Genomic DNA, 26195 nt, shown 5'->3' with positions numbered 1-26195 from the left:
AGGATTTTATTAAGTCCTTCTCTGAGATCACAAGCCAAAATATTCCTCTGTTTTTCCTTTATAACATCTTCCACAGTTTTAAACTTATGTATTTGTTTGTGTGATTCTTGCATATCTTTATCTTCCCAAACTAGATAACAGTCTTCAGGAGGGCATTGATCACATTTATTTTGTTTACTGCTAAAAATCTGGTGCCTATTACGGTACTTAACCCAATAATGGGTCATTAAATGAAAAAGAGAGTAAATCTTTTTTAAAGGAGAATTAATTATTTATTTTTGGCAGCTGTGGGTCTTAGTCGCTGCTTGTGGGCTTTCTCTAGTTGTGGTGAGCGGGGGCTACTCTCTAGCCATGGTGTGTGGACTTCTCATTGCGGTGTCTCCTCTTGTTGTGGAGCATGGGCTCTAGGAAACACGGGCTTCAATAGTTGTGGCACATGCACTTAGTTGCTGCCTGACATATGGAATCTTCCAGGACTAGCGATCAAACCTTGCATTGGCAGGCAGCTTCTTATCCAATGGACCACCAGGGGAGTTTGAAAGTAAATTTTTATTGTGGTTTTATAACAGTCAAGTCACTGGTGGCAACTGAAAAAAAAAAAAAGAACTCAACTTCCTGTTCACAGGGGGTTGACAAATTTATATGAAAGAATAAGACCTGCACAAAAAATGGAAATCAGTAAAGAGTTTCAAAATAATGGTGCAAGTGGTAAGTACTAGTAGTTCAGAGGCAATCAAGAATTTTATTTTTAAAAAGATTTTTTTTATTTTTATAGACATCCCTAGAAATTAATTTCTTCTTAGCTAATTGTATTTTATCCATTATATATTAATGGGGAGGAAAATGGCCCAAATTAGATCAATTATTTTAGAAGATACTTTTTAGTAGATTCATAATGAGTTATTAATCTTTCTGGGAAGTTTTTAAAATCTAGCATTATATTTTAATTCATTCTATGCATTTTGGCCTCACCATCCAGCATGTGGGATCTCAGTTCCTCAACCAGGGATCGAACTCATGGCCTCCCATAGTGGAAGCTCGGGGTCCTAACTGCTGGACCACCAGGGAGTCTGCTCTTTAGCCCACATCGATCACATAATATAACATTCCTGGCCTTCAGTTTCCTTATTAGAGACTGTCCTGAACATTCATTGGAAGGACTGATGCTGAAGCTGAAGCTCCAATACTTTGGCCACCTGATGCAAAGGACTGACTCAGTGGAAAAGACCCTGTTGCTGGGAAAGATTGAAGGCGGGAGGAGAAAGGGACAACAGAGGATGAGATGGTTGGAATGCATCAGTGACTAGATGGACATGAGTTTGAGCAATCTCCGGGAGTTGGTGATGAACCGGGAAGCCTGGTGTGCTGCAGTCCACAAAGAGTCAGACATGACTGAGCAACTGAATTGAATTGATATTGACAAAATAACATGAAATTTTTTTAATTAATAAACTTTTCCTAAGTATTTATTATGTATCAGGCACTATAGGAATCACTGAGGACACAAAAGTAATATGTTTCCTGCCCCCTATATTTAGGGTGAATTGCAGAAGGAAGAAACTTGTTACAAAGGCCAGCTAAGAAAGCCACTGTGGCCAATCACTTATAAATCACAACACACAATTTCCTCATGTGAACTGAAAGAAAAAAAATGCACAGTGAGTTGTGAGTTAAGTTTTATTTGGGACCTGATGAGGACTATAGCCTGGGCTGTACATAACTCCTAGGACTGTCAGTATATACATGGTTTTAGTGAAGGGGGATACTTGCAATCAGGCACACATTTTTGCAAAGGTTTGATGCTAGTCATGAGGAACAGATGTCTCTGTTAAAGACTAGTGGTTTTCCAGACATGAGAAGATACAAGGAATTGGGCTCACAAAATCTTCTGAAAATAACCATCCAAAGGCCTGTTCTGCCAGTTTTTCCCAGAGCACAGTATGCCTCATTTCTAATCTCTTCCCTGAATTCCTTTCAGGTTGTGTTGAAGGTCAGTGACAATAATGGCTAGTGACTTCATTCTTGTAAAATGGCAACAGATGACGAGTGACAGTTTTTAGTTGGCACCTATTTTTAGTATCACTTATTAAATAAAAAACTAACTTCCATAAGACAGAAGATAGGATGGAGATTATTCAAGATACTGTGTCAAATCAAAAAGTGAAAAAGATGAATTAAAGGTTTGTTTGATCAAAGGCAAGAAAATAGGGAATGCACTATGGAAGTTAGACTTCTAAGTGCTTTGAGACTCACAGTTGAGAAGAACTTTGCACATGAAGTTTTTTAGACCCTCTTTAAGGGAGGGTCTAGAGATGTGTGGCAATAGAAATTTTTGTAAATGCAAAATTTTTGTACACTGGGACAAGATGAATATGTTAAATGTGAGCTAGACAAAGCAGACCAAAAATAAAGCAAACCCAACTGCTAAAATTCAACTTTAGAAAAACTCAGCCACATAGACTGGGAATTTCCATCAGAGTTTAGCGGTCCCGTGGATCCAATCCCTGTCTCCTCCATTGCACACATATTCTTTACCATTGAGACACCAGGGAAGCCCAACTAGACCCACAGTAACCGCTCAGAGATTTGGATATGCTCCAGAAGAGCCAGTAGGGCTTTCCGTATTTTAGACAACCAAAACCACACAGCCCTATTTTCAGAGATTAACGTCTGCTCTGTTGAAGAAGTGAAGTTACTCAGTCGTGTCCGACTCTTTGGGACCCCAGTGGACTGTAGCCTGGCAGGCTCTTCCATCCATTGGATTTTCCAAGCAAGAATACTGAGTGGGTTGCCATTTCCTTCTCCAGAGGATCTTCCCGACGCAGGGATTGAACCGGGGTCTCCCGCGTTATAGGAAGACTCCTCAACGTCTGAGCCACCAGGGATGTCTCACAGGAGAATCCCGCGCTGCAGCTATGCTCTCCAACCAGTCCCCGGAGGGGGCTTTTCATTGGATCAGCGCGGGGACAGAGCCAGCTCTCTATTGGTTTAGAAGCGGGGCGGGAGGGAGGCGTGTCCTGACGTCATGCCCATCCTCAAAGTGCTTACTCAGGGCTGTGGAAGAAGTCCAAGAGGAAGAGGATAACCCGGAACAACCTTTGCGGTCCTGAGCCATCCCTTTCTCGGAACTGGGGTCCCCTCCCACCAACCAAGAAAGCTCCGCCCAAAGCAGCCCCGCCCGCACCAGGGGATCAGGTGACCTCGGGCCGGTGCGGTCACGTGACTGGGCGCGCCCGCCCGTTGTGGCCATGGCGGCCGCAAGCTCTAGTGTGGTGAGGCGAGTGGAGGAACTCGGAGACCTGGCTCAGGCCCACATACAACAACTTAGCGAAGCCGCCGGCGAAGATGGTGAGGGAGCTGAGGAGAGGGAGGCGGTCAGGCGGGCGGTTGTTCGGAGCTGGCTCTCGACGGCCATAGGGGCTGAGGCTGCGGCCTGTAGTCTATGGATTCCAGGCCAGAAATACCGAAGGTGTTGCGCTTCTGGCCCTAGTTGGGCGTTCTCTTGTCTACCTCCAGGAGCTCACATCGGTTTAAGGCAAAGGCGTTTACTTCCGGACCAGGTTTTTCATAACCCGCGAAAACTGTTGAAATCTCAGGCAAATCAGTGCTTCTTGTCTTTAACTGTCTTGGTCGGTGGCGACTGGCAAAGGGGCGAGATCTGGATGAAAGTACACAGGGAAGTTTAAATGAGTGGTTAAAGTTGGATGATGGTACGCAAATAAGTAATGGTAGTTTTGCATTTCCTAAAGATAGTTTGGCGTGTATAATAGTTCTGCTTTTTCATTGCTACGTTGTAAATTTTTGTGCTGTGTTTTGGAGTCTAAACTCAACTGTAAACAGTAGTCTACAGTCGAGATTTACATTGGAGTAATTAAAACGATTCTCTCACGTTCATCACCTCAGTTGTCACAAGGGCCCTGTCAGTACTGGAATAACTTTTTTTTTTTTTTTTTAAATATCTAAGCGGTTTCCTTGGATTTCCCTGGTGGCTCAGACGGTAAAGCGTCTGCCTACAATGCGGAAGACCTGGGTTCAATCCCTGGGTCGGGAAGATCCTCTGGAGAAGGAAATGGCAACCCACTCCAGTACTCTTGCCTGGAAAATCCCATGGACAGAGGAGCGTGGTAGGCTCCTACAGTCCATGGGGTGGCAAAGAGTCAGACACGACTGAGCGACTTCACTCACTCAAGCGGTTTCCTTAGGAAAGACTGACACAGAATCACCTCGACGTTTGCTCTTTTTCATTACTTACCAGCTGCCTATAGGTTTCTACATTCTTACCGAGTTTTGCACCTTTACTACAGATAGAAAGTTTAAAAAAATTTTGTGGGCTGTCTCGTTGTCTTCGGAGTCATAGAGAAATAGTAGTGGAACATTTTCCCAAGCGATTGAACAGTTGGTGAATTTATTGAATAGGGTCCATGATAAAATGGCTCTAGTTCCATACAGGACTATTTGCTGGATTTTCTTTTCTTAGGGGTCTGTTGTTAAAAATCCACAAGACTACCCTGAAGTAGTTTCCTTTTTTGGTTTGTGGTAAGTGAATCACATGAATAATTTAGTTCATGGACAGTAGTAGCTATTCCAGTAGCTATTGTCTGGAAGTGTATCTAAGTTACTTCCAAATAAACGTCAGTGATTTCCACCCCACTCCAGCTCCATTACAACCAGTCTGAAGAGATGAAAGAATGTATGCTATTCACTTACCAGTAAACCAAAAAGCCATTCTCATTTTCCAGTGGAAGTGTACTTTAATCCAGTCTAGAGTGAAGGGTGAAAAGTAAAGTATATATTCTTGTTTGGAGGCTTTAAAGTTCTGAAATGTACTAGAATTGCAATAATAGTGGTCAACGTTATGAACTGTTCAGTATTACTAGCAAGATTTTCATATTTTATGAAGTTTAACTAAAACATAGTTTCATATATTTGAACTTGTATTTTCTAATATAGCAAAAATAATACACAGTAAAAATTTGTTTTTTAATGATATTTATGTTAGGTTGTAGGGATTGATAATTCCTGTAGTTTTTTAATTGATCACATACAGCCAGACACTAGTCCATGTAAGAATACTCTCCTTTGTACTACTGGTCAATTTTGGTTCATTTATTTCTCATTGTACAAGCACAATGTGTTTATGATATGGAAATATACCATTAGAGGGACCTTTTCTGGGGACTGTGTTAGAATCTCTTATCTTTGCCTTGTCAGTCACTATTTTGACTGAATGGTTAGGAAAAATTCTACATTTCATAAAAATTTTCTAAAATGGTGAACCATTATCCCTCCACTTCTCTATGTCATGAGTTCATGTGAAATGCTCCTTCAGCAATGGTTTGATGAATTCAATGCAGGCCTTTACATTTAAAATAATCCTGCAAATTAAGAAAAAAATATCAACTCAGTGTTTAAAGAAGCTCCTGAGGGGTGTTTTGTTCTAAACCATTTCAGTTCACAGTAGAATCTTTTTTCCTGAGCTGTATGGGTGTTACTTCTGGACTGAGGAGAGATAGGAAGGCCGTGCTGAAGAAGTAGTTTTCAATTTAGGTGAATAGTGGACCTTAAAGCGTTCAGAATCTGGTCTAGATACAGGTTCGGCCTTACCGGGGAGAGTTTAAGGTTGTCATATTACTGCCAACAGACGCAACTTAAACTGGTGGTGCTTTTGTTCCAACACTGATCTGCTTACCTACTTGTGTAGGTGCTGAGGCTGGATCAGATGGACCCTCACCAGGTCCTACATTGTCCGTTTACCAGTGAGGGGAAAAGGTTATATATTTCAGGAGAAAGCTACAGAGGGGCAGTCTCAAGGATCTAAGTGTCTTGATGTTGGGCTTTTTTTTTTTTTTTGATGGTGTGTGTATGTGTGCTTAGTTGCTGAGTGTCCAACGCTTTGCAGCTCTTTGAACTGTAGCCTCCCAGGCTCCTCTGTCCATGAGGATTCTCCAGGCAAGAATACTGGAATGGGTTGCCATACCCTCCTCTAGGGGTTCTTCCCAACCCAGGATACACAAGGGTGGATAGCACCTTGGATGCATATGGACAATTTGTAGGTTAGAGAGGAAAAATTCATAAGAAAAGGTGAAACCATAGAAGCAAAAGAAAAAAGGAATAAGTTAGACAATGTAGAGGGAAAGTGAGGACTATGCTTTGGTTTTGATTTGTAGGTTTTTAAGAAATAAACTACCCAGGCATATTGTGTAATTTTACTTACAACAGCTATTTGTATACATAAATATGTAAGTATAATTATAAAGTTAGAATTTCATAACTAACAGCACTTATATTTTATGAGGCATTTGGTTTAATCAGTCTTTTTCCTTCACAGAATGTATTTATGAAATTACAAGTTTTTAGTGGAAGTCCTTTCTATACATTTATATATATTATTTGTACTCTTCCAATAAAAGTTTTAAATTTAATGCTTAAACATTTTGAATATGTCAACATCATAAAATAAACATTATGAAAGTACACGTTGTGCTTAAGAAATGGCAACTGAACCTAGAAAGTTTTAAGTCTAGCTTTTAAGAAAAAATTTCCATGATAAATTTAAGTAGAGTTAGGCATTATGATATACTTCATGTTTTACAAAAGATATTACTATGTTGTATTAATTTTATCATTTTAGATATGTAGCTTTTTTTTTGTTTAAAAGACACCTGAAAATAGGTGAAGTAATCATATTTTTATCTCTTATAGATCACTTTTTAATTCGCGCCTCTGCAGCTCTAGAAAAATTGAAACTTCAGTGTGGAGAAGACAAAGAATGTTCAACCCCATCAAATCTTCTAGAACTTTACACACAGGTACTGAATCAGATGGTTTCTGACATATTGTGGGGTAGGTTGCTTACTTAAGAGGGTTGACTCCAAAATTTAGGTTTAATGTTCTTTATTTAAAATGTTTTTGTTCAAAAAACTATGTATAAGGCATATAGACTTGAAACTGAGGCAGTTTGCAAAGAAGTAAAGTTTATTGGATGTGTGGATTATAAAGTCAGGGAAAAAATCTTACATATAACAATATTGCTTCCCTGTATAGATAATTAAGAAAAATACTCATATGCGCAATTTCCAAGCTCTGAAATGTTAGAGGGAATGGAGATTTCTATAAGGCCTCTGGTTATTTTTTTTTTTTTTTCCCTGAAATTTACCTTTCCTTTGGATTCTTCGCTTGACTACCTGTGATTTTGTTGTGCAAGTCCATAAGAACAGAAAGCTGTTCCCCCTTCTTTCCCTTTTCTTTCAAATTCAGACCGCTCTATAGACAAAATCTGTTTTCTAGGTTTTCTCAAACTGCTGAGGCAAGTTCACATTAATAAACATAATTTTGAGGGACTTCCCTGGCGATGTAGTAGTTAAGACTCTGTTCTTCCATTGCAGAGGGCACAGGCTCCACCCTGACGGAGTTCCGTCAGTGAACCAAGATCTTGCATTTGCAACAAGACCTTCAAATATGACTTCAAATATGACTTGACTGCAAATATGACTTGTCTTTGGTTGGTTAGATAGAACTAATAGCAGAACTCAGTTTCCTTAGTTTTCATGCAGCACAACAAAAAAGCAAAACCTTAAAAAAACATAATTTTATTATAGTATCTATCATTTATATAGCACTTTATAGTTAACAGAGTGCTTCATATGCCCTTACTTGATTGCCAGTTGTTATAGGAAATAAGAGTAAACTTAGTCGAGTTTCCAAAACACACATTCATAGCACTTAGCTGCCTGATGCTGCTTTCTGTTAGGAGATACATGGGCATAGTTCTGCCTTCAGATGTGGTTGAATGAGCCTCTGACAAGTACCCACAAACCCCAGAGAGCTATTTCAGCTTGGGAGAAATTTCCTTCACTTTCCTTCCTTTCAGAAGGTTCCCTGTTTATCTTACTTCTTTCATATAGGAGAGCTGTAAACACTTTTAACTTATTTCTGAGAATAAGGCAAAAGAATTAGAGATATAATTAAAATTCCTCAAACCTTTCTGGAGCTTACTTGTGGTTCTGAATCAACAGGTCCTTTTCCTTAGGATGATGATCTCTCCCTTCCTGGCTCAGGCCTTCTAACACAACAGCACCTGTCACTTAAGTAGTGCTGTGTGCCAGGTCATGTTCTAAGTGATTTACATATGTTAATTCATTTTATTCTCAAGGCTGGGGACTTTAAAAGACAATTTGTCAATGAAGTAACTGAGGCTTTAAAAAAGAAGTAAAATATGACTTGTCTTTGGTTGGTTAGATAGAACTAGTAGCAGAACTCAGTTTCCTTAGTCTTCATCAAGTAGATTAAACAGAGACAAAGGATTGAGTAGTTTGAAAGAGCTGACTCTTCATTTGGGGAAACAGGTAATCCTTTGAAGATTCAGTGTACAAAACTGGAGGTAGTGACCTTTTCTTGATACAGCAGGCATTTAGAAAATGTTCAGAAAGTAATATATGGAAATAACAAAGAATATAAAAAACTTTTTATATTGTATATGATTAACTTACCTGAATTAAAACATAAATATCCATTTTATTTTTTGAGGAAAGCTGGATTATCTTAAATCAGTGTTTAGTTAAATCTTACAAAGTTTACTATAAATTCATCTTAGATTATATTTACAGCTAGGACTGACTACTGGGGCTTCCCTGATGGCTCAGTGGGTAAAGAATCCACCCACAATGCAGCAGATGCAGGTTCGATCCCTGGGAAGATCCCCTGGAGAAGGAAATGACAACCTGTTCTAGTGTTCTTGCCTGAAAAACCCCATGGACAGAGGAGCCTGGAGGACTACAGTCCATGGGGTCGCAAAGAATATATGTAAGATTAAACTGTAAGAGTTATTCATTCTAATTCAAATCTTTTATATTACACTTTTTTCTCTCTTACTGCAGGCTATTTTGGACATGACATATTTTGAGGAGAACAAGCTAGTAGATGAAGATTTTCCTGAAGATTCTTCACAGAAAGTAAAAGAGTTGATCAATTTTCTTTCAGAACCAGAAATTTTGGTTAAAGAAAATAATATGCATCCAAAAGTAAGTTTTGCACAACTATGAATTATGGTGGAATGCTGCTAATTCCTGCTAGACTACCCTTTAGGATCTGTGTTTTTTTCCTTCTTAAATGTGTCTTTGTCTCTGTTTTAAATTGACTGAAGGAAGGGTATATGAGAGTTGAACGTTTCAGACTGATGTCAAAACTAAAGTATCCATTTTTATAAATATGTTTCAGAACATTTTCTATGATGAAGTTATACACAGTGCATAGTCATTTTCTAAAGATACACATTTGCTATTTCTGCTCCCTTTACTTTTGCAGATGCTATGTTTTCTTGAAGGTTCCTAGTGATCTTAATGACCACGTCTCTGGTTCTTTCACAGTCCTCTTCCTCCTGGACATTTGCTGTCTTTCCAAGGATCATAACATCCCTAAAGGCCTTTCATGCTTCTCTTCATCTCTGAGAAGCCTTGCTCTTTCTCTTTCTAAGCATCTCACCTCTCTCCCATTCTGGAAACATAAGCACTCCCCAAGAATATCTCCTTAATCCTCTAATAGTTTCTATTTTGTCTTTGTCCATACACTTTTTACTGCTGTCTCTATTTCAATGATTCCCAGGATTTTTTTATCTAGCCCTGACTACTTTAAACCCCTGGATCAGCAGGGAAATCCATTCATTCAGGCAAATAATTTCTCATCTTCAGCTACCTGCTGGCTGTCTCTACTGAGATATCTTTGTTGCTCTCTGTTTTATCAGGGAATGCTAATTGTGTAAATAAATAATCCCAAGTTTTAAAAGATACCACATAATAAAAGTTTGATTCATTTAAATTGTTTTTGTATATATCTTTTCATTGTTTTAATTTAGTAGTAGTAGAAAATGTTTCAAGTAACATATATATATATATATATTTCTGAAAACTTATTTTTCCCATCAGACTGTGGAATACTTATATTTGAAATACATTAGAGGATTTAGTTACTTAAATACTTGAATATCAATTATGTAGAAATACTTGTAAATTAGAGTAGTTATTGTAATTTTTATGTAGCAGTAGATGTCTATATTTCTAATTGATTCAAAGTAAGTCATTCCTGTGTAGGTCGCAAAGTAAAGGGCAGATTTTATGAAATGAATATTTTTAATTTCTCAATATTTTGAAATTTAGTTTTTATTTTTATAGACATGAAGTTTCTCTTTTTAAACTGAGTCTTTGTTGTATTTCAGCACTGTGATTTGCTTGGAGATGAACTCCTGGAATGTCTCTCCTGGAGACGAGGAGCCCTACTCTACATGTATTGTCATTCTCTGACCAAAAGGAGAGACTGGCTCACAAGAAAATCTAGCTTACTTAAAAAGGTAAAAAAGCAAATTCCTCATACATATTTGATTATTGACATTTAAATGTTTCTAAAATCTGTCTTTAATATAGGATTAAGAACCAAGGAGTCAAAGGGCCTGGGTTTTCATTCCAGGCCTGTACTTATCAGCTGTGTAATCTTAAATTGAAATTACTGTGAAGATTAAATAATATGGAAAAGAAAAACCATAAAATAACATGTGAAACTCCTTTGTAAACTGGAAAGTTTTACACTTTTTTTTTTAACTCCCAGATTTTTATTTTTTATGATATAAGACAGATAATCTGTATTAATTTCTAAGCATATTTTTTGGCCTGAAGAAAACAAAACTTGGTAGTGAGCCTCTTTCTATTAGCAGATCACTCCTAAAGATTCCACATGACCCTGCTCTTAGAAAATTGTGGCTCTCTGATTTTTCCTGATTCTTCTGACCAAATCAGTAAATGCAAAGATCCTATCTTAATGTTTGTATAACTATGGATCCTTCCTATCTTGAGTTGGTTGTACACACAGTTTATGTGGGCCTGCAAATGAGAGGTCACAGTTTCAGATATAAAAATTTGATTATAGTGTTTCTAAATTATAGTAAGTGTATCCATATTTTTAACAAGTTGATATTGAACATATCTTTATTATCTTTACTGATTTCTTCCTCTGATGACATTTTTGACAAGTATGTTACTGAATCATGTGTTCTTAATTAGTGATTTTTCCCCCTGTTGTTCAGCCCCTAAGTTGTGTCTGACTCTGTGTAACCCGTGGAATGTAGCATGTGAGGCTCTTCTGTCCTCCACTATCTCCCAGAGTTTGCTCAAATTCATGTCCATTGAGTTTATGATGATATCTAACTATCTGATCCTCTCCTGTTGCCTTCAGTCTTTCCCAGCATCAGGGTCTTTTCCAGTGAGTTGACTCTTCCCAAAACATGGCCAAAGTGTTGGAGCTTCAGCTTCAGCATAAGTCATTCCAGTGAATATTCAGGGTTGATTTCCTTTAAGATTGACTGGTTTGATCTTGCAGTCCAAGGGACTCTCAGGAGTCTTCGCCAGCACCATAGCTCAACAGCATCAATTCTTCGGCGTTCAACTTTCTTTATGGTCCAGCTCTCACATTCATACACGACTTATGGAAAAACTATAGCTTTGACCATATGGGCCTTTATCAGCAAAGTGATATCTCTGCTTTTTAATACACTGTCTAGCTTTGCCATAGGTTTCCTTCCAGAAGCAGATGTCTTTTAATTTCATGGCTGCGGTCATTGTCTGCAGTGATTCTGGAGCTCAAGAAAATAAAATCTGTCACTGTTTTCACTTTTTTACTTTCTATTTGGCATGAAGTGATGGGACCAGATGCCTTCATCTTGGTATTTTTTTAGTGCTCAGTTTCAAGCCAGCTTTTTCACTCTCTTCTTTCACCTTCATTAAGAGGCTCTTTAGTTCCTCTTCGCTTTCTGCCATTAGAGTGGTATGATCGTCACGTCTGAGGTTGTTGATACTTCTGGCTGTCTTGAGTTCAGCTTGAACTTCATCCAACCTGGCATTTCACATCATGTACATGTACTCTACATATAAATTAAATAAACAGGTGACAATAAACAGCCTTGACATATTCCTTTTCCTATTTCTCCTATTTTGAACTGATTGTTCCTTACATGGAACAGTCAGTTGTTCCATGTAAGGTTCTAACTGTTGCTTCTTGATCTGCATACAGGTTTCTCAGGAGGCAGGTAAGGTGGTCTGGTATTCCCATCTCTTTAAGAATTTTCCACGGTTTGTTGTGATCTGCACAAAGACTTTAGTGTAGTCAATGAAACAGAAGTAGATGTTTTTCTGGAACTCCTTTGCTTTCTTCATGATCCAGAAAATTGATGGCAAATTAGTCTCTGGTTTCTTTGCCTTTTCTAAACCCAGCTTGTACATCAGAAAGTTCTTGGTTCAGGTATTGCTGAAGCCTAGCTTGAAGGATTTTGAGTATAGCCTTGTTACAATAGCGTGTAAAATGAGTGCAATTTTGTGGTTGTTGAAACATTATTTGGCATTGCTGCACTTTGGGATTGAAATGAAAACTGATCTCTTCCAGTCCTGTGGCCACTGCTGAATTTTCCAAATTTGCTGGCATATTGAGTATAGCACTTTCACAGCACCATCTTTAGGATTTGAAATAGCTCACCTGGAATTCCATCACCTTCACTAGCTTTGTCCTTAGTAATGCTTCCTGAGGGCCACTTGACGTCACACTCCAGGATGTCTGGTTCTAGGTGAATGATCACACCATAGTCGTTATCTGGGTCATTAAGACCTTTTTGTATAGTTCTTCTGTATATTGTTGCCACCTCTTCTTAATCTTTTCTGCTTCTGTTAGGTCCATACCATTTCTGTCCTTTATCATGCCCATCCTTGCATGAAATGTTTGCTGGATATCTCTCATATTCTTGACGATATCTTTAGTCTTTCCCATTCTATTTTTTCCTCTATTTCTTTGCATTTTTCATTTAAGAGGGCCTTCTTATCTCTCCCTGCTCTTTTTGGAATTCTGCATTCAGTTGGGTATATCTTTTCCTTTTTCCCTTGGCTTTCACTTTTCTTCTTTTCACAGCAATTTGTAAAGCTGCCTCAGACAATCACTTTGTCTTCTTGCATTTCTTTTTCTCTGGGATGGTGTTGGTCACTGCCTCCTGTATAGTGTTATGAACTTCTGTCCATAGTTCTTCAGGCACTCTTGTCTACCAGATTTAATCCCTTGAATCTGTTTGTCACCTCCACTGTATAATCATGAGGAATTTGATTAGGTCATGCTTGAATGGTGTAGTGGTTTTCCCTACTTTCTTCAATTTAAGCTTGAATTTTGCAATAAGTAGCTCATGATCTGAGCCACAGTCAGCTCCAGGTCTTATTTTTGCTGACTGTATAGAGCTTCTCCATCCTCAGCTGCAAAGAACATAATCAGTCTAATTTTGGTATTGACCATCTGGTGATGGTGGTATGTCCATGCGTAGAGTTGCCTCCTGTGTTGTTGGAAAAGGGTGTTTGCTATGACCAGCATGTTTTCTTGACAGAATTCTGTTAGCTTTTGCCTTGCTTCATTTTCTACTCCAAGGCCAAACTTGCTTGTTATTCTTAGTATCTCTTGACTTCCTACTTTTGCATTCTAGTCCCTTGTGATAGAAAGGACATCTTTTTTTTTTTTTTTTGGTGATAATTCTAGAAGTTCTTGTAGGTCATCATAGAACCATTCAACTTCAGCTTCTTTGGCATCAGTGGTTGGAGCGTACACTGGGATTACTGTGAATGTTGAATGTTTTGCCTTGGAAGGGAACCAAGATCATTCTGTCATTTTTGAATTTTGGAGTGCATTTTGGACTCTGTGAGGGCTATTCCATTGCTTCTAAGGAGTTCTTGCCCACAGTAGTAGATACAATGGTCATCTGAATTAAATCCACCCATTTCTGTCCATTTTAGTTCACTGATTCCTAAGATGTTGATGTTCAATCTTGCCACCTCCTGCTTGACTACGTCCAGTTTACCTTGATTCATGGACCTTACATTCCAAGTTCCTATGTGGTTTTGTTCTTTATAGCATCGACATCCTCTACTGGCATCATTTCTGCTTTGGCCCAGCTGCTTCATTCTTTCTGGAGCTATTAGTAATTGCCCTCTGCCCAGTAGCATGTTAGACACCTTTTAACCTTAGGGTCTTGTCTCCCAGTGTCATATCTTTTTGCCTTTTTATACTCTTCGTAGGGTTCTTAAGTCAAGAATACTGGAGTGGGTTGCCATTTCCTCCTCCAGTAGACCACATTTTGACCCATCCATCTTCATTATGACCCATCCATATTGTATGGCCCTGCACAGCATGGTTCATGAGTTACAAAAGCCCCTTCACCACAACAAGGCTGTTATCCTTGAAGGTTTTTTCCCACATACCCTTTTACTAGTTGGCAGGTTATACTTTAAAATACCCTTTTAAAAATTTCAAGGTAGTGGGTCCTTACAACATTGTAATGTAATAACCATAAGACATATCTAGTAATAACTATTAGCCAGTATTCTCCTGAGTGAAAATATTAACATTTGAAGTTTCTGTAGCTCTGCATTTAATAACCCGGATTCTTTGTTTTTGGCTTTCATTTAGTACCTTGTTGATGGAATCAGTTACTTACTACAAATGCTGAATTTTCGATGTCCCATCCAGTTAAATGAAGGAGCTTCTTTCCAAGACCTAGACACAGCTAAATTACTAAGTGAAGGTAATATGATTCTTTTTTCAGTTTTCTAAGTGTTTCAAAGCATTTTAAGATTTTAAAATGTTTCTTAGATTTAAATGATTTAAGTAAATTTCAAGGTTTACATTACAGACAAAACAATAATAAAAGGCTTTTTTTAAAAATTGGAAGTCTTATGTAATACATAAAAGTACTGCTAATCTCTGTTTAATAGTTTAAAGAAATTAATTTATCATGTTGCTTTTACTTTCTTTGCATCCCCACCCGGCCCTGATCAGGCTCTGGTATGGCTTCTTATAACAGGGACTAGAAGTAACTTCAAAACAAGAAGAAATTTACTGCTTTTTCACTTAAAAAAAGGTCCACAACTGGTTTTGGTGGCTTCATGGCATCAGATTCTTGTCTTTTTCTTCTATCGTCTTTTGAAGTAGAGCCCTGCGACTTCAGAGGGATGTGCTTTATAGAATTCATATAAACAGTATTTGCCAGAGTTGTGCAACAGGCATACCTGTTGAGGACATTGCTTCCATTTGCAGTGTCTCAAGATGCTGCTGGAGCTCCTTCTGTTTCAGCTATGTTTCAGTCTCTACGAATAGCAAAAGGAAGTTTCTTTCAGCCAGGTCTTACAGCCTTATTAGAAGCTTGTTACAACACTGAGAACACTTCTGCCAACATTTCACTGGCCAGAATTTAATCACAGAGCTTCATATAGCTAGAAGGAAATCTGGGATGTATTGCCCTTTACATTATACATTGCCATCCCTAGTAAAGTCTCTTGACTAAGAAAGAAGGGAAGAGTGCATGTTGGATGGTATCTGCTGGTTTCTGTCATAAACATCTGTGCGCTTAAAAATGTTAGGAACTGGAAGTAGAGCATCATTTGGGTTTTAGACTGAGGTTTGAGAGGGAAGAACCTTTTAGTTTTAGTGTCTCTTTTTACAAATGGAAGAACTGAGGTCCTGATAAGCCTGGTAAGGTCACATAGCTGGCAAAAGATGTTAGATTATATATGTAAACTTTCTTTTATGCTTCATGTGAAATTCTGGGGAACCTTGATGAGAAAAATCAAACATGCAGAAGAACAAGAAAATTTCTTAGGGAAAATTCTGTGTCTTAATTTTATAAGTGTGTTTTAATTCTTCTTTGTTAACTGCTGTAGACTTTCCCTTTCTATTAGAAAACATTGCATGGAAAAAAAAAACACTGTGAATTAAGTGCCATTAACATATATGACTGGCTACAAGTGGCTTGTCCTTAAAACAACTTGTTGTAGATATAAAGTGAGCATGATGTTTTGACAAAGATGGTGTTTTGACAAATGTGTTTTGATTTATTCGTGAGAAGTATTTATTCCAGGTAACTCGTGAATTGATTAGTTGCATTGAAAATGAGCTTTCTAAAATTTCCTCACCTGCATGGATTGATTTAAAAGAAGAATCAGAGATGGACATTAAAGCTATTTAAACTCAAAGAAAGAGGCAAAATATTTCCCTTATTCTCCTATTTCTAGACATAAAGTTATATATTGTCATGGCCTGGAATTTTTTTTATCACTATCCTTATGATCAGTTCAGTTCAGTTCAGTTGCTCAGTCCTGTCTGACTCTTTGCGACCCCATGAATCCCAGCACGCCAGGTCTCCCTGTCCATCACCAGCTCCCGGAGTTCACTCAGACTCATGACCATCGAGTCAGTGATGCCATCCAGCCATCTCATCCTCTGTCGTCCCCTTCTCCTCCTGCCCCCAATCCCTCCCAGCATCAGAGTCTTTTCCAGTGAGTCAACTCTTGGCATGAGGTGGCCAAAGTACTGGAGTTTCAGCTTTAGCATCATTCCTTCCAAAGAAATCCCAGGGCTCATCTCCTTCAGAATGGACTGGTTGGATCTCCTTGCAGTCCAAGGGACTCTCAAGAGTCTTCTCCAACACCACAGTTCAAAAGCAGAAATTCTTCGGCGCTCAGCTTTCTTCGCAGTCCAACTCTCACATCCATACATGACCGCTGGAAAAACCATAGCCTTGACTAGACGGACCTTTGTTGGCAAAGTAATGTCTCTGCTTTTGAATATGCTATCTAGGTTGGTCATAACTTTTCTTCCAAGGAGTAAGCGTCTTTTAATTTCATGGCTGCAGTCACCATCTGCAGTGATTTTGGAGCCCCAAAAAATAAAGTCTGACACTGTTTCCACTGTTTCCCCATCTGTTTCCCATGAAGTGATGGGACCAGATGCCATGATCTTCGTTTTCTGAATGTTGAGCTTTAAGCCAACTTTTTCACTCTCCACTTTCACTTTCATCAAGAGGCTTTTGAGTTCCTCTTCACTTTCTGCCATAAGGGTAGTGTCATCTGCATATCTGAGGTTATTGATATTTCTCCCGGCAATCTTGATTCCAGCTTGTGCTTTTTCCAGCCCAGCATTTCTCATGATGTACTCTGTGTAGAAGTTAAATAAGCAGGGTGACAATATGCACCCTTGATGTACTCCTTTTCCTATTTGGAACCAGTCTGTTGTTCCATGTCCAGTTCTAACTGTTGCTTCCTGACCTGCATATAGGTTTCTGAAGAGGCAGTCAGGTGGTCTGGTATTCCCATCTCTTTCAGAATTTTCCACAGTTTATTGTGATCCACACAGTCAAAGGCTTTGGCATAGTCAATGAAGCAGAAATCGATGTTTTTCTGGAACTCTCTTGCTTTTTCCGTGATCCAGCAGATGTTGGCAATTTGATCTCTGGTTCCTCTGCCTTTTCTAAAACCAGCTTGAACATCTGGAAGTTCACGGTTTACGTATTGCTGAAGCCTGGCTTGGAGAATTTTGAGCATTACTTTACTAGTGTGTGAGATGAGTGCAATTGTGCAGTAGTTTGAGCATTCTTTGGGATTGGAATGAAAACTGACCTTTTCCAGTCCTGTGGCCACTGCTGAGTGTTCCAAATTTGCTGGCATATTGAGTGCAGGACTCACATCCTTGTGATACTGGTCTTCTTTTGGATTATAATTGATTACACTTGCCTCTACCTTCCATTGCTTCTTCAACAGGGGAATCAAAGGCACAGATACGGTCTCTCTTTTTTTCCAGGAAACAAGAAAGTAAAATCAGCTCCCTAGCAGTTTTGCCACAGGAGTCAGTCCTCTTGGTGTTGGCTTGCTCTCAACTAAAGCAGTTTGTTCTTCCCTACTTGATTGCTTGAGATGTAGACTAGTAGCCAGGAAGCCTACTTCTCATAGGCTAAATTACTCTTAAGACCCTGGTGGAGTGGTTCTAAATTTTTTTTTTTTAATTTTGTTAGCCAGTATAAAAAACGTAATTCAGAATAATTATTATTTTTTCTTTTTTGACTGTGCTGTATCTTCGTTGCTGCATAGGCTTTTCTCTAGTTGCTGTGAACGGGGGCCTACTCTCTAGTTGGAACACACGGGCTTCTCATTAGGATGGCTTTTGTTGTTGTGGAGCAGGGCTCTAGGGCATGCAGGCTTCAGTAGTTGGGGCCTGTGGGTTCTAGAGCACAGGCTCAGTGATTGTGGCACATAGGCGTTAGTTGCTCTGCAGCATGTGGGATCTTCCCAGATCAGGGATCAAACCTGTGTCTCTTGCATTGGCAGGTAAATTCTTTACCACTGAGCCACCAGGGAAGCCCCAGAATAGTTTTTAATGCTAATTAGAGTTAAAAGTTCTTTAAGAATCATCAAAACTTTTGTGACCAGGTCTTAATAATAGTTTGCCTGATTTTTGATAAAACTTAAAGCAGTGTATGCTTTCAGTGATTTTTATGTCTTTTTAGAAGGTGAGATAATCATTTTGTCCTTTGATCATTACCTGTGTGCCATTAAATTTTTTGCTTTTAGAAATTATCAAGTAATGTATTCAGTAAACCTTTTTATTTCATTTCTGTGTTTCATTATTCTGTGGGCCCTTATAAAAATAGCCTTGTCACTATAACCCTGGAGTTAAATAGGTTAAAGGACTGTTCAGCTGTGTGCATCCTTGGTTCATGCCCTTTTTATGCCACTAAGAACCACCCATCCTGGCAGCCTTTGGCTCATTGCTTAGCCCAGAACCTGAATTTCAGATGTCTTGAAGGAGGAGCTCTGAATTGAGATCACTAATTGCCTGGGTAGCGTGTGAAAAATACTGATTTCTGTGTATCATCTTAAGGTTCTGATTCAATATCTGGAGTCCAGGAATCTATTTTTATTACCTCCTGTAATTATGATGCAGTCAGATTTAGATATCACTGCTTCTAGAGAATGCCAGTATGGCCACTTTATTTTTTTTTTTTTTTTTAACATAAAAGTCTCTGTCCTCACTCTTACTTCATGGATTATTCATCCTCTCCCTCCCTTCATCCCCCACTCTCACATACATGTTCACTAAGCATATGAACAGTAAATAGTGAAGTATTTTATTGAAAACCATGCTGAAACTTAGCAGAAAAATATCAAAGAAAATTTATAGCACCAAAAACAGTGTAACTAGAGAGTAATGGATTCCTTGAGAGAGTAGGGAGGGAGGAAGAGTATTTTTTATGTTGTTCATCTCTTCCCTTGGTATTTTGAAACAATAGTTTAGCATAGTTTATGGACCAGCAGCCTCACCCTAGATTCTAAGTCTTTGTTAAAAATGCAGATTCATAGATGCAATTCCATATCTGAATCTGCAAGTTTTAGAGGTGGGAATCCAGCAACCAGCATTTCATCATGTCCTCCAGGTAATAATTCTAGTGAAGTTTGAGAAACACTCTTTAGTATATAGCTGTTCTTTTGCTCCTCAGAGACACCTTCCTATAGGATATCTGTGTACTTTTCTTAGCCTTAACTCCTTGTTAGTATAAAGGATGAGGCTAGCTTAGAGTTGGGTGTAAACTGGATGCCAGATCTCCCTTAAACAAACCCTTCTCATCTTTCCCATGTGGCCTCACTGTGTGGGTCTTCAGCTCTTCTTTCTAAAGATCTAGTCTACTTAAAAGTTCAACCTTTCATTCAGTTTTGCTCCTGTCTCCTTACTTTACCAGTCTTTTTAGGAATAATTAGGGTGTAAGATCACAAAAATGAGAAAGGATACTCATTTGATGAAATGCCCTAATATGAAATATAATTCTGGAGTGAAAATCTTTAATTGGGGATGCAAAAAAACCCCACCAACTATTCCTTAAGAAAACTTCATGAAATTAAGGAGAGCATGTGGAATCTTGATTTTTGCAAACTGGGGCCTAAAGAGCTTTGATGAGTTGCACAAAGTTAGTAATTTTTATCCAGATCCTCTCAGATTCTAGGTCTGTTTCTTTTTACATTCTGAATAATATCTAACGCTATTCTAGCTTTTTCTCTGAAGATTTTGATCTTTTAACTATGAAGAAATGAAATGAGAAAGAAATGATTATGGGTAATATGTACAAAACAGCTTCATAAGTATAAGGCATACTACCCATAATCTTTTCTTTTTACTTCATTTCTTCATAGCTAAAAGAGAGAAAAAATCTCAGAACAAAAGCTCATTAAAATTCCATGAAATAAGTAGGGCATGTGGAATCCTGAGTCTTGCAAACTGAGGTTTAAAGAGCTTTGGTGAGTTGTACAAAGTTGATCATTTATCCCCAAATCTTTACTATTCTAGGTTTTTTTTAAATATCAAATTAATAAACTCTGTGTGTCATAAATGTTTAATCATATAATTGCCTTCTATAATCATGCTTTCAACTTTTGATGGAAATCCTGCAGTGTATTCCTTTTTCCTGAGAAGATGAAGCATCTTGGATACAATTTAACATCTTTAGTTATTTCAAATTTTATGGCCTCTAAGGGACATGATTATGCAGGATTGTATCTGTACACTATTGTAGAAATATAGGAACTGTATTACTGATCCTTGAGTATACCCCCTAAATAAAAGTTCTGTTCATGAATGGGATCAAGGGAATCTTTGAGTAGTATGGGGAATATGCAGTGCACGTTTCTGGGAGAGGTTCCATTGATTTAGATTAGATTTTCAAACAGATCCTAAAGATAATCCCAGAAAGGTGAATACACAAACCTAAATGATTCTTTAAAAATAATTTTTGGGGAGGGTGGGATTTGGCTTCTTTTATAAAGTAGAGATGAAAGTGTCAATGAAATGAGGATTGTGTTAAGTGATATTTGGCTTTTCTAAGTATAACTGTTAAATGAGAAGGGAAAATGCTTAATGATATAAAAGGATTTTATTAGAGTCTTAATCATTAGGGTTTCTTTTAAAGTTTTTAAATTCTAATCTCTCAACTTAAATGACTTTCCTAGGAATATTTAGTGACATTCATTTGCTGGCTATGATGTACAGTGGAGAAATGTGTTATTGGGGATTGAAGCATTGTGCAGATCAACAGCCAGAAAATCATGAAATGGATATTGGCGTTTCTGGAGCAAGTTATGCTACACACAAAGAACCTTTGGATTTCCGAGAAGTAGGAGAGAAAATTTTGAAAAAGTATGTATTTGTATGCGAAGGACCCCTGAAAGAACAAGAATGGAATACAACAAATGCAAAACAAATTTTAAACTTCTTTCAGCATCACACTAACTAGTAAGTTCTTCTAGTCCTTTTCAAACAGAAAAACAAAAAGACTCAGGAAATGAAAATTCCAGAAAAGAAGACATAATGATACTGAATTTATGAACATTACACTACATAAAGATAGCCAGCATGGTTACCCTTTTTTAAATGCCATTACTGTCTTTCACTATATATTCTTAAACCTGTGAAGGAATGATTCTTTAATTTCTGAAATGGCATTTACATTATTCTAACTCAGCCTGAACTACAGATATCCTGTGACTAATATTAAGAAGGAATCCAATTTATCTCTATAAAGATTTTTTCTGTTATTAATTCTTTAGATTTTTTTTTTACTGTGGTACAATAGACATAACATAAAATTGAACATTTTAACTGTTTTTATATATTTTTTTAGTCTCCCTCTCTTGAAGTTTGCTACACTTCAGAGATTAAAATCAAGTCACCTCTTTGCTTTGGATATATGCTATGAGTGTATTTAAAAATTGGCAAAATGAAAAATTGTGACTTGTATCTATGTACCATTTTCAGAGTAAGATAAATAATGAAAGACTCCACAGAAGAATTTTTGTTTCACTACATAGTACTAATGGCATTTAAAATTTTTAATCTGTTAGGCATTTTATAAAAATTTTAAAATGATTTTTCTTCTTTTGTTTAAAAGAATATGCATGGTTTATTAAACAAATAAGATAAAACCGTTAGGTTACTCTGCCATTAGTCATGTGTCTTAGGGCACATCTTTTCATACATTCTGAAATTTTAATATTTTCTGTCTTTGATTGTAGGGGTGAGTGTTAAAGGCCAAGAGCCCAGCCTGCTATCTCACTGACAGTCTTTCTGTCTACCTCAGTTCCTGTTGTCGTCTAGGGATGACCTGGCTGACACCTTGCCAGTATCCTCAATCTCTGGGCCATTGACTTCATCACATTCCAGGAACTTGACTCCCATGGCCACTCCATGAATATCACCATCCTGAGTTTCTGTTTCTGAAATCTTCAGTTTCAGTAACTAATGACATTTTCATCTTTCCAACTTTTTACTTTCTCATTTTTGTTGATTTTTCTGTCTTACTGCTCTCCTATCTCTTTTGCTTCTTCAGAGCCTCCTGTTACTACTACTTTTTTCCTCACCATCAGCCCCTTTCAGAGTTTTCTTCCTTCCCTGTCCAGCCTTGGTTTTCTGGGACATCACATGAAGAGCTTTCTACAGTCCCTTCAGATCCCATCTTCCCCTTGTCCTTCAGCCTAATCATTCTTCAGGCCTTCTCTCTATATTGAATTAATCCTATCATTCCCCCTTCTTTTCTGGGATACTGAATTCCATGTGAAGTTCCTGCAGCCCTTCAAAGTGGAGTCACTCTAAATATCTCACCTTCAAGTTTAGAAGAGCCCTCAGCGTAGGCCATTTATCTGTCCCTTTCCCCTTGTGACTCACACACACCTCTGACTTGCCTCATCACTGTTCTCTGGCCATTTGTCCCCTCCCCTAGCACATGGCTCTTAGTCTTGTCTTAACAGAAAATAGAGACTATGCGGAGGTCAGTCTTTGTTTCCCCGCTTTGCCCTACTCATTTTCCCGCTTTTTCGAGGAAAAGAGGTCTCCACCTCTTTTCCTCTCCACCAATTTCCCCACCTTTCCTTTCTGCCGACTTTTCTCCTTTCTCCCAGGGCTTCTCTTTTTTTCTGTTTGTACTCTGTAGGTATTACTATTTCCCAAAGTACTATCCTTTTTCTCTTTTTCCTCCTTCTCCCCTATTTCCTTCCTACCTTTCTCTTTTTTTTTCTTTTTTACTTACTCTAAATATAGTTGACCCTTGAACAATGCAGGTTTGAATTTTGAACTGCATGGGACTGCCTATAAATTTTTTTTTAAATCGTTAATACTACACTTCTACACAACCAGCAGTTGGTCATATCCTCAGATATGGATGGCTGACTCTAAGTTATATTCTGATTTTTTACTGCCAGGAGGATTCATCCCTAATCCCCTCATTGTTCAGGGATCAACTGTACTTCTGTGTGATGTTATTCATAGCCATGGCTTCTACCACCTGTAATGTTAGGCTGACTCCAAAACCTGCACTTTGAATCCCAACTTCTGCTCTCTAAACCTTCTTTGTAATTGCCTATTAAATATCTTCACTTAGACATCCCACAGTGATTTTAAATTTAACATGCTCACACACAACTAATCTTCATCTTTCACCTATAATCTTTTCCAGTTCATGTTTTCTTTTTTTTTTTTTTCAATCTTTCACAAAGCAGGGCAACACAGAATGCTGTAATCTGCTTTCTTCTGCCTACCTTGCCAGTCTCATCTCTGCAGCTCTTCTTGTGTGATCATATTCTAGTACAGTGTTCCTTAGGCTCCTTTTTGATAAATGTTCTGATAGAACCTCTTGGGACAAGTGGAGACTTTCTCCCTATCTCTGTCTCTTGTTTATCCTCACACAGCTAAGAATATTTTTATTTAATTCAGTCTTTAACAGGTTTTGCTGTGAAAAATGCCTCTATGCTTTCTAAGCATGAAGATTTAAATCACAGACTACCCATCCTCACTCCACCCCTTTTGGAGCATCATGATCAGTCACAAGTGTACCAGTTCCTTTCCCAATGTGCTATGTGTTTTTTTTCCTTTGTTATTCTTGTTACTTCTAACTGGGATGGGTTGCCCTTCTTTGTGGCTAAGGGAATATTTTTCCTTAAGAACTCAGCCCCAGTGATACATTGTGTCTGTAAGGCTTTTTCCAGCCCTTTTCAGTCAAAGTTACAAGTTTCTTTGTTTCTGCTCCCTGAATCTTTGCCTCCCTGAATCTTCCCCTCCCATGTTATTTTATTGCTTTATAGTCATTTTTCTTAAGAGTTGACAAATTCCATGTTTTGAAAATTTATCTTTATGCATAGTGCTTAATGAATGATAGGCCCTTAGTCATGCTTTTTGAATTAATAAGAGACATGATTCTTAAGTGCTTAACTCTGCCACAAAAGGGTTTCTGATATCTGATTCCAAACTGCCATGCCCTCTTGTACCAGTGGTTGACAAGGCCAAGAAGGAATTATTCCTCAGAGGAGTAAAGTATTGTTTAGATTTAGAACCAGAGAAAAAAAGAGAACTTTGTCTTTAGAAGCTAGAGACTCCATTTTGTCCTCAGGACCCCTGTGAAACAGCCCTTTTGGGTCTCTCACTGGTTGGTATACTAATGAGGGTACTGTTGGGGTGCTTTCTGTACAACTTTTTCATCCCCCACACAATTGGAGAATAATTTGTAGATCATAACATTTACAGTGCTTTTTACTGTGATATATCACGAAGCAATGAACAGTACATTTTTATATATTAAAGCCTGATAAGTGAATTGTTTCATTTAGAATGGATTAACTTCAAAATACCAAATATTCCACATAAGGAAGGTACTATAATTCACTGATCAAAGTATTATAATTTACTTATCAACACGTGCCTGCTACATGCTGTTTTATCCTTTAGCCCTTCGAAGTGGAGTCACTCTAAGTATCTCACCTTCAAGTTTAGAAGAGCCCTCAGCATAAGCCATTTATCTGTCTCTTTCCCATTGGACAGGGACAGACTTCACACAGAATTTCCACTTTATCCACTGAGAATATAGCTTTGTAAAACATCAGAGTTTATATTCTAGTGGAAGAAGTTAATGCATTTTAAGAAGTAAAAATATAGTGTGGTGAGTGTTGAGTGCTATGAATAATTAAGCAGGCTAGTGTGACTCTTAAGAAAGGTGCTGTTTTATTTAGGGTGGTTGGGAAGACACCTCCAAGCACCTATCTACTTCATCATTTTTGTCTCCCCTCTGTTTAAACACCATCAAATGTGCCGTTTCACATTCAGTGTATTCATAAAATTTCTCTTTTGAAAGTTTTGATGCTGGATTAAAGAATGAATCACTTCCTAAGAACTTTTCATTTTGATCACATTTAAAGGGTTTCTCTCGAATGTGGGCCTTACTATTGGGTAAGTGATAACCTAAAGGCCTTGTAGAATTTATTACACTTGGAGTTCCTCTCCATTTTGAACTCCTTGATGGGTTACTAAAACTTTAACTCTGATAAAGGAATTTTCATAATCCTTAAATTTGTATGGTTCTTTTCCAGGATGAATTTTCCCATGTTAACTAGGCTTTGAGACTTAGTTAAAGGCTTGTCTGCTTTGCTGCATTTATAGGGTTTCTGCTATTGTGAATTGCTTGATGCTGATTAAAGTGCACATCATGACAGAAGACTTTTCTTATTTCTTCGTGTTCAGTAGAGTGAAGTGAGAGTCATGGCTAAAACCCCACAATAAAATTTCCCTTCTTGCCTTGTTACAGCAAGTAAGTTCCATCTGTAAGTTCCACTGGAAATTCTGTAATGTAAGTGGGTATGGTCTCTTAAAGGCTTTCTCAGATTCTTTTTAATGCCATTTTTTAAATACTCACAGCTGGCTGATAGGCTAGTTGTAGATCGCTTGTCACTTTTTCTTCTCCACTTTCCAGGGCTCCTTTTCTGGCTCCCATAAGGATATCCCTTCTGCACAGAGTACAGGATTCCGTAGTTCTCTAGCATCACTTTCTTGTATTATTTTTTTTTTTAACACAGTATGAGCTGTCATGTTATGAAAGTATTACACGAACATACATTTAATGTATCCACAGTAAAAGTATGCATTACGTATTTGTGCTGCTGTCCCTTACTGGTTTTTGTTTGTTTTCCTACTTCTAGTGAAAATTTCCAAGTAAAGTGTTTTGGAGCATATAAAATTAAAAAAAAAATAAAACCATAATCCCATATTTGTTTTTTGTTCGTTCTTTGTTTTCTTTAAATCTGGGTATTGTATTAGAATGAAAACTTTCATCATCTTAATTTAGTGTTTTTAACCAAGCACAACCTTATGTGGCCTTTCTGAGACGGATTGCCTCCTCCGCCCACTGTGTCCTCTACCTGCCTCTTCACAGAAGAACTTCAGCTTCCCAGGCCTTCCCCAAGTTCAAAATAGAAATTTAATCAGAGAAGTGAGAAAATGCAGAAACAGTCAAACAAGACAAAATAATGATTTAGCCATTAAACAAAGTCAAG

At 37.9% G+C, this 26195-nt stretch overlaps 1 protein-coding gene across 2 annotated transcripts; it reads left to right on the top strand.

Annotated features, from left to right (window-relative positions):
* The first annotated feature begins 3068 nt into the window (after positions 1 to 3068).
* Positions 3069 to 25909, top strand: RIMOC1 (RAB7A interacting MON1-CCZ1 complex subunit 1). Of its 2 annotated transcripts, XM_061393628.1 has the most exons (7): positions 3070 to 3348; positions 6703 to 6809; positions 8877 to 9020; positions 10211 to 10342; positions 14476 to 14590; positions 20835 to 21117; positions 21897 to 25909. In XM_061393628.1, coding segments are annotated over exons 1-7 (882 nt in total). In that variant the 5' UTR covers positions 3070 to 3248; the 3' UTR covers positions 21898 to 25909. The 2 variants fall into 2 exon arrangements, with proteins under 2 accessions (XP_061249613.1, XP_061249612.1); XM_061393629.1 differs by having other exon boundaries at positions 3069 to 3348; positions 20835 to 25909.
* Positions 25910 to 26195: the final 286 nt, after the last annotated feature.

This window comes from Bos javanicus, chromosome 20, assembly GCF_032452875.1.
Source record: "Bos javanicus breed banteng chromosome 20, ARS-OSU_banteng_1.0, whole genome shotgun sequence".
Lineage (NCBI taxonomy): Eukaryota > Metazoa > Chordata > Mammalia > Artiodactyla > Bovidae > Bos > Bos javanicus.
Note: the sequence above shows the minus strand (reverse complement) of the source record. Positions and strands in the feature narration are given on the sequence as shown.

Bases quoted from the DNA above. Each gene is read 5' to 3' on its own strand.
- RIMOC1 (XM_061393629.1), top strand. From the start codon at position 3,249: ATGGCGGCCGCAAGCTCTAGTGTGGTGAGGCGAGTGGAGGAACTCGGA. The intron at 9,021-10,210 runs GTAAGTTTTGCA...GTTGTATTTCAG, and splicing joins AAAATAATATGCATCCAAAA to CACTGTGATTTGCTTGGAGA. The intron at 10,343-14,475 runs GTAAAAAAGCAA...GCTTTCATTTAG, and splicing joins AATCTAGCTTACTTAAAAAG to TACCTTGTTGATGGAATCAG.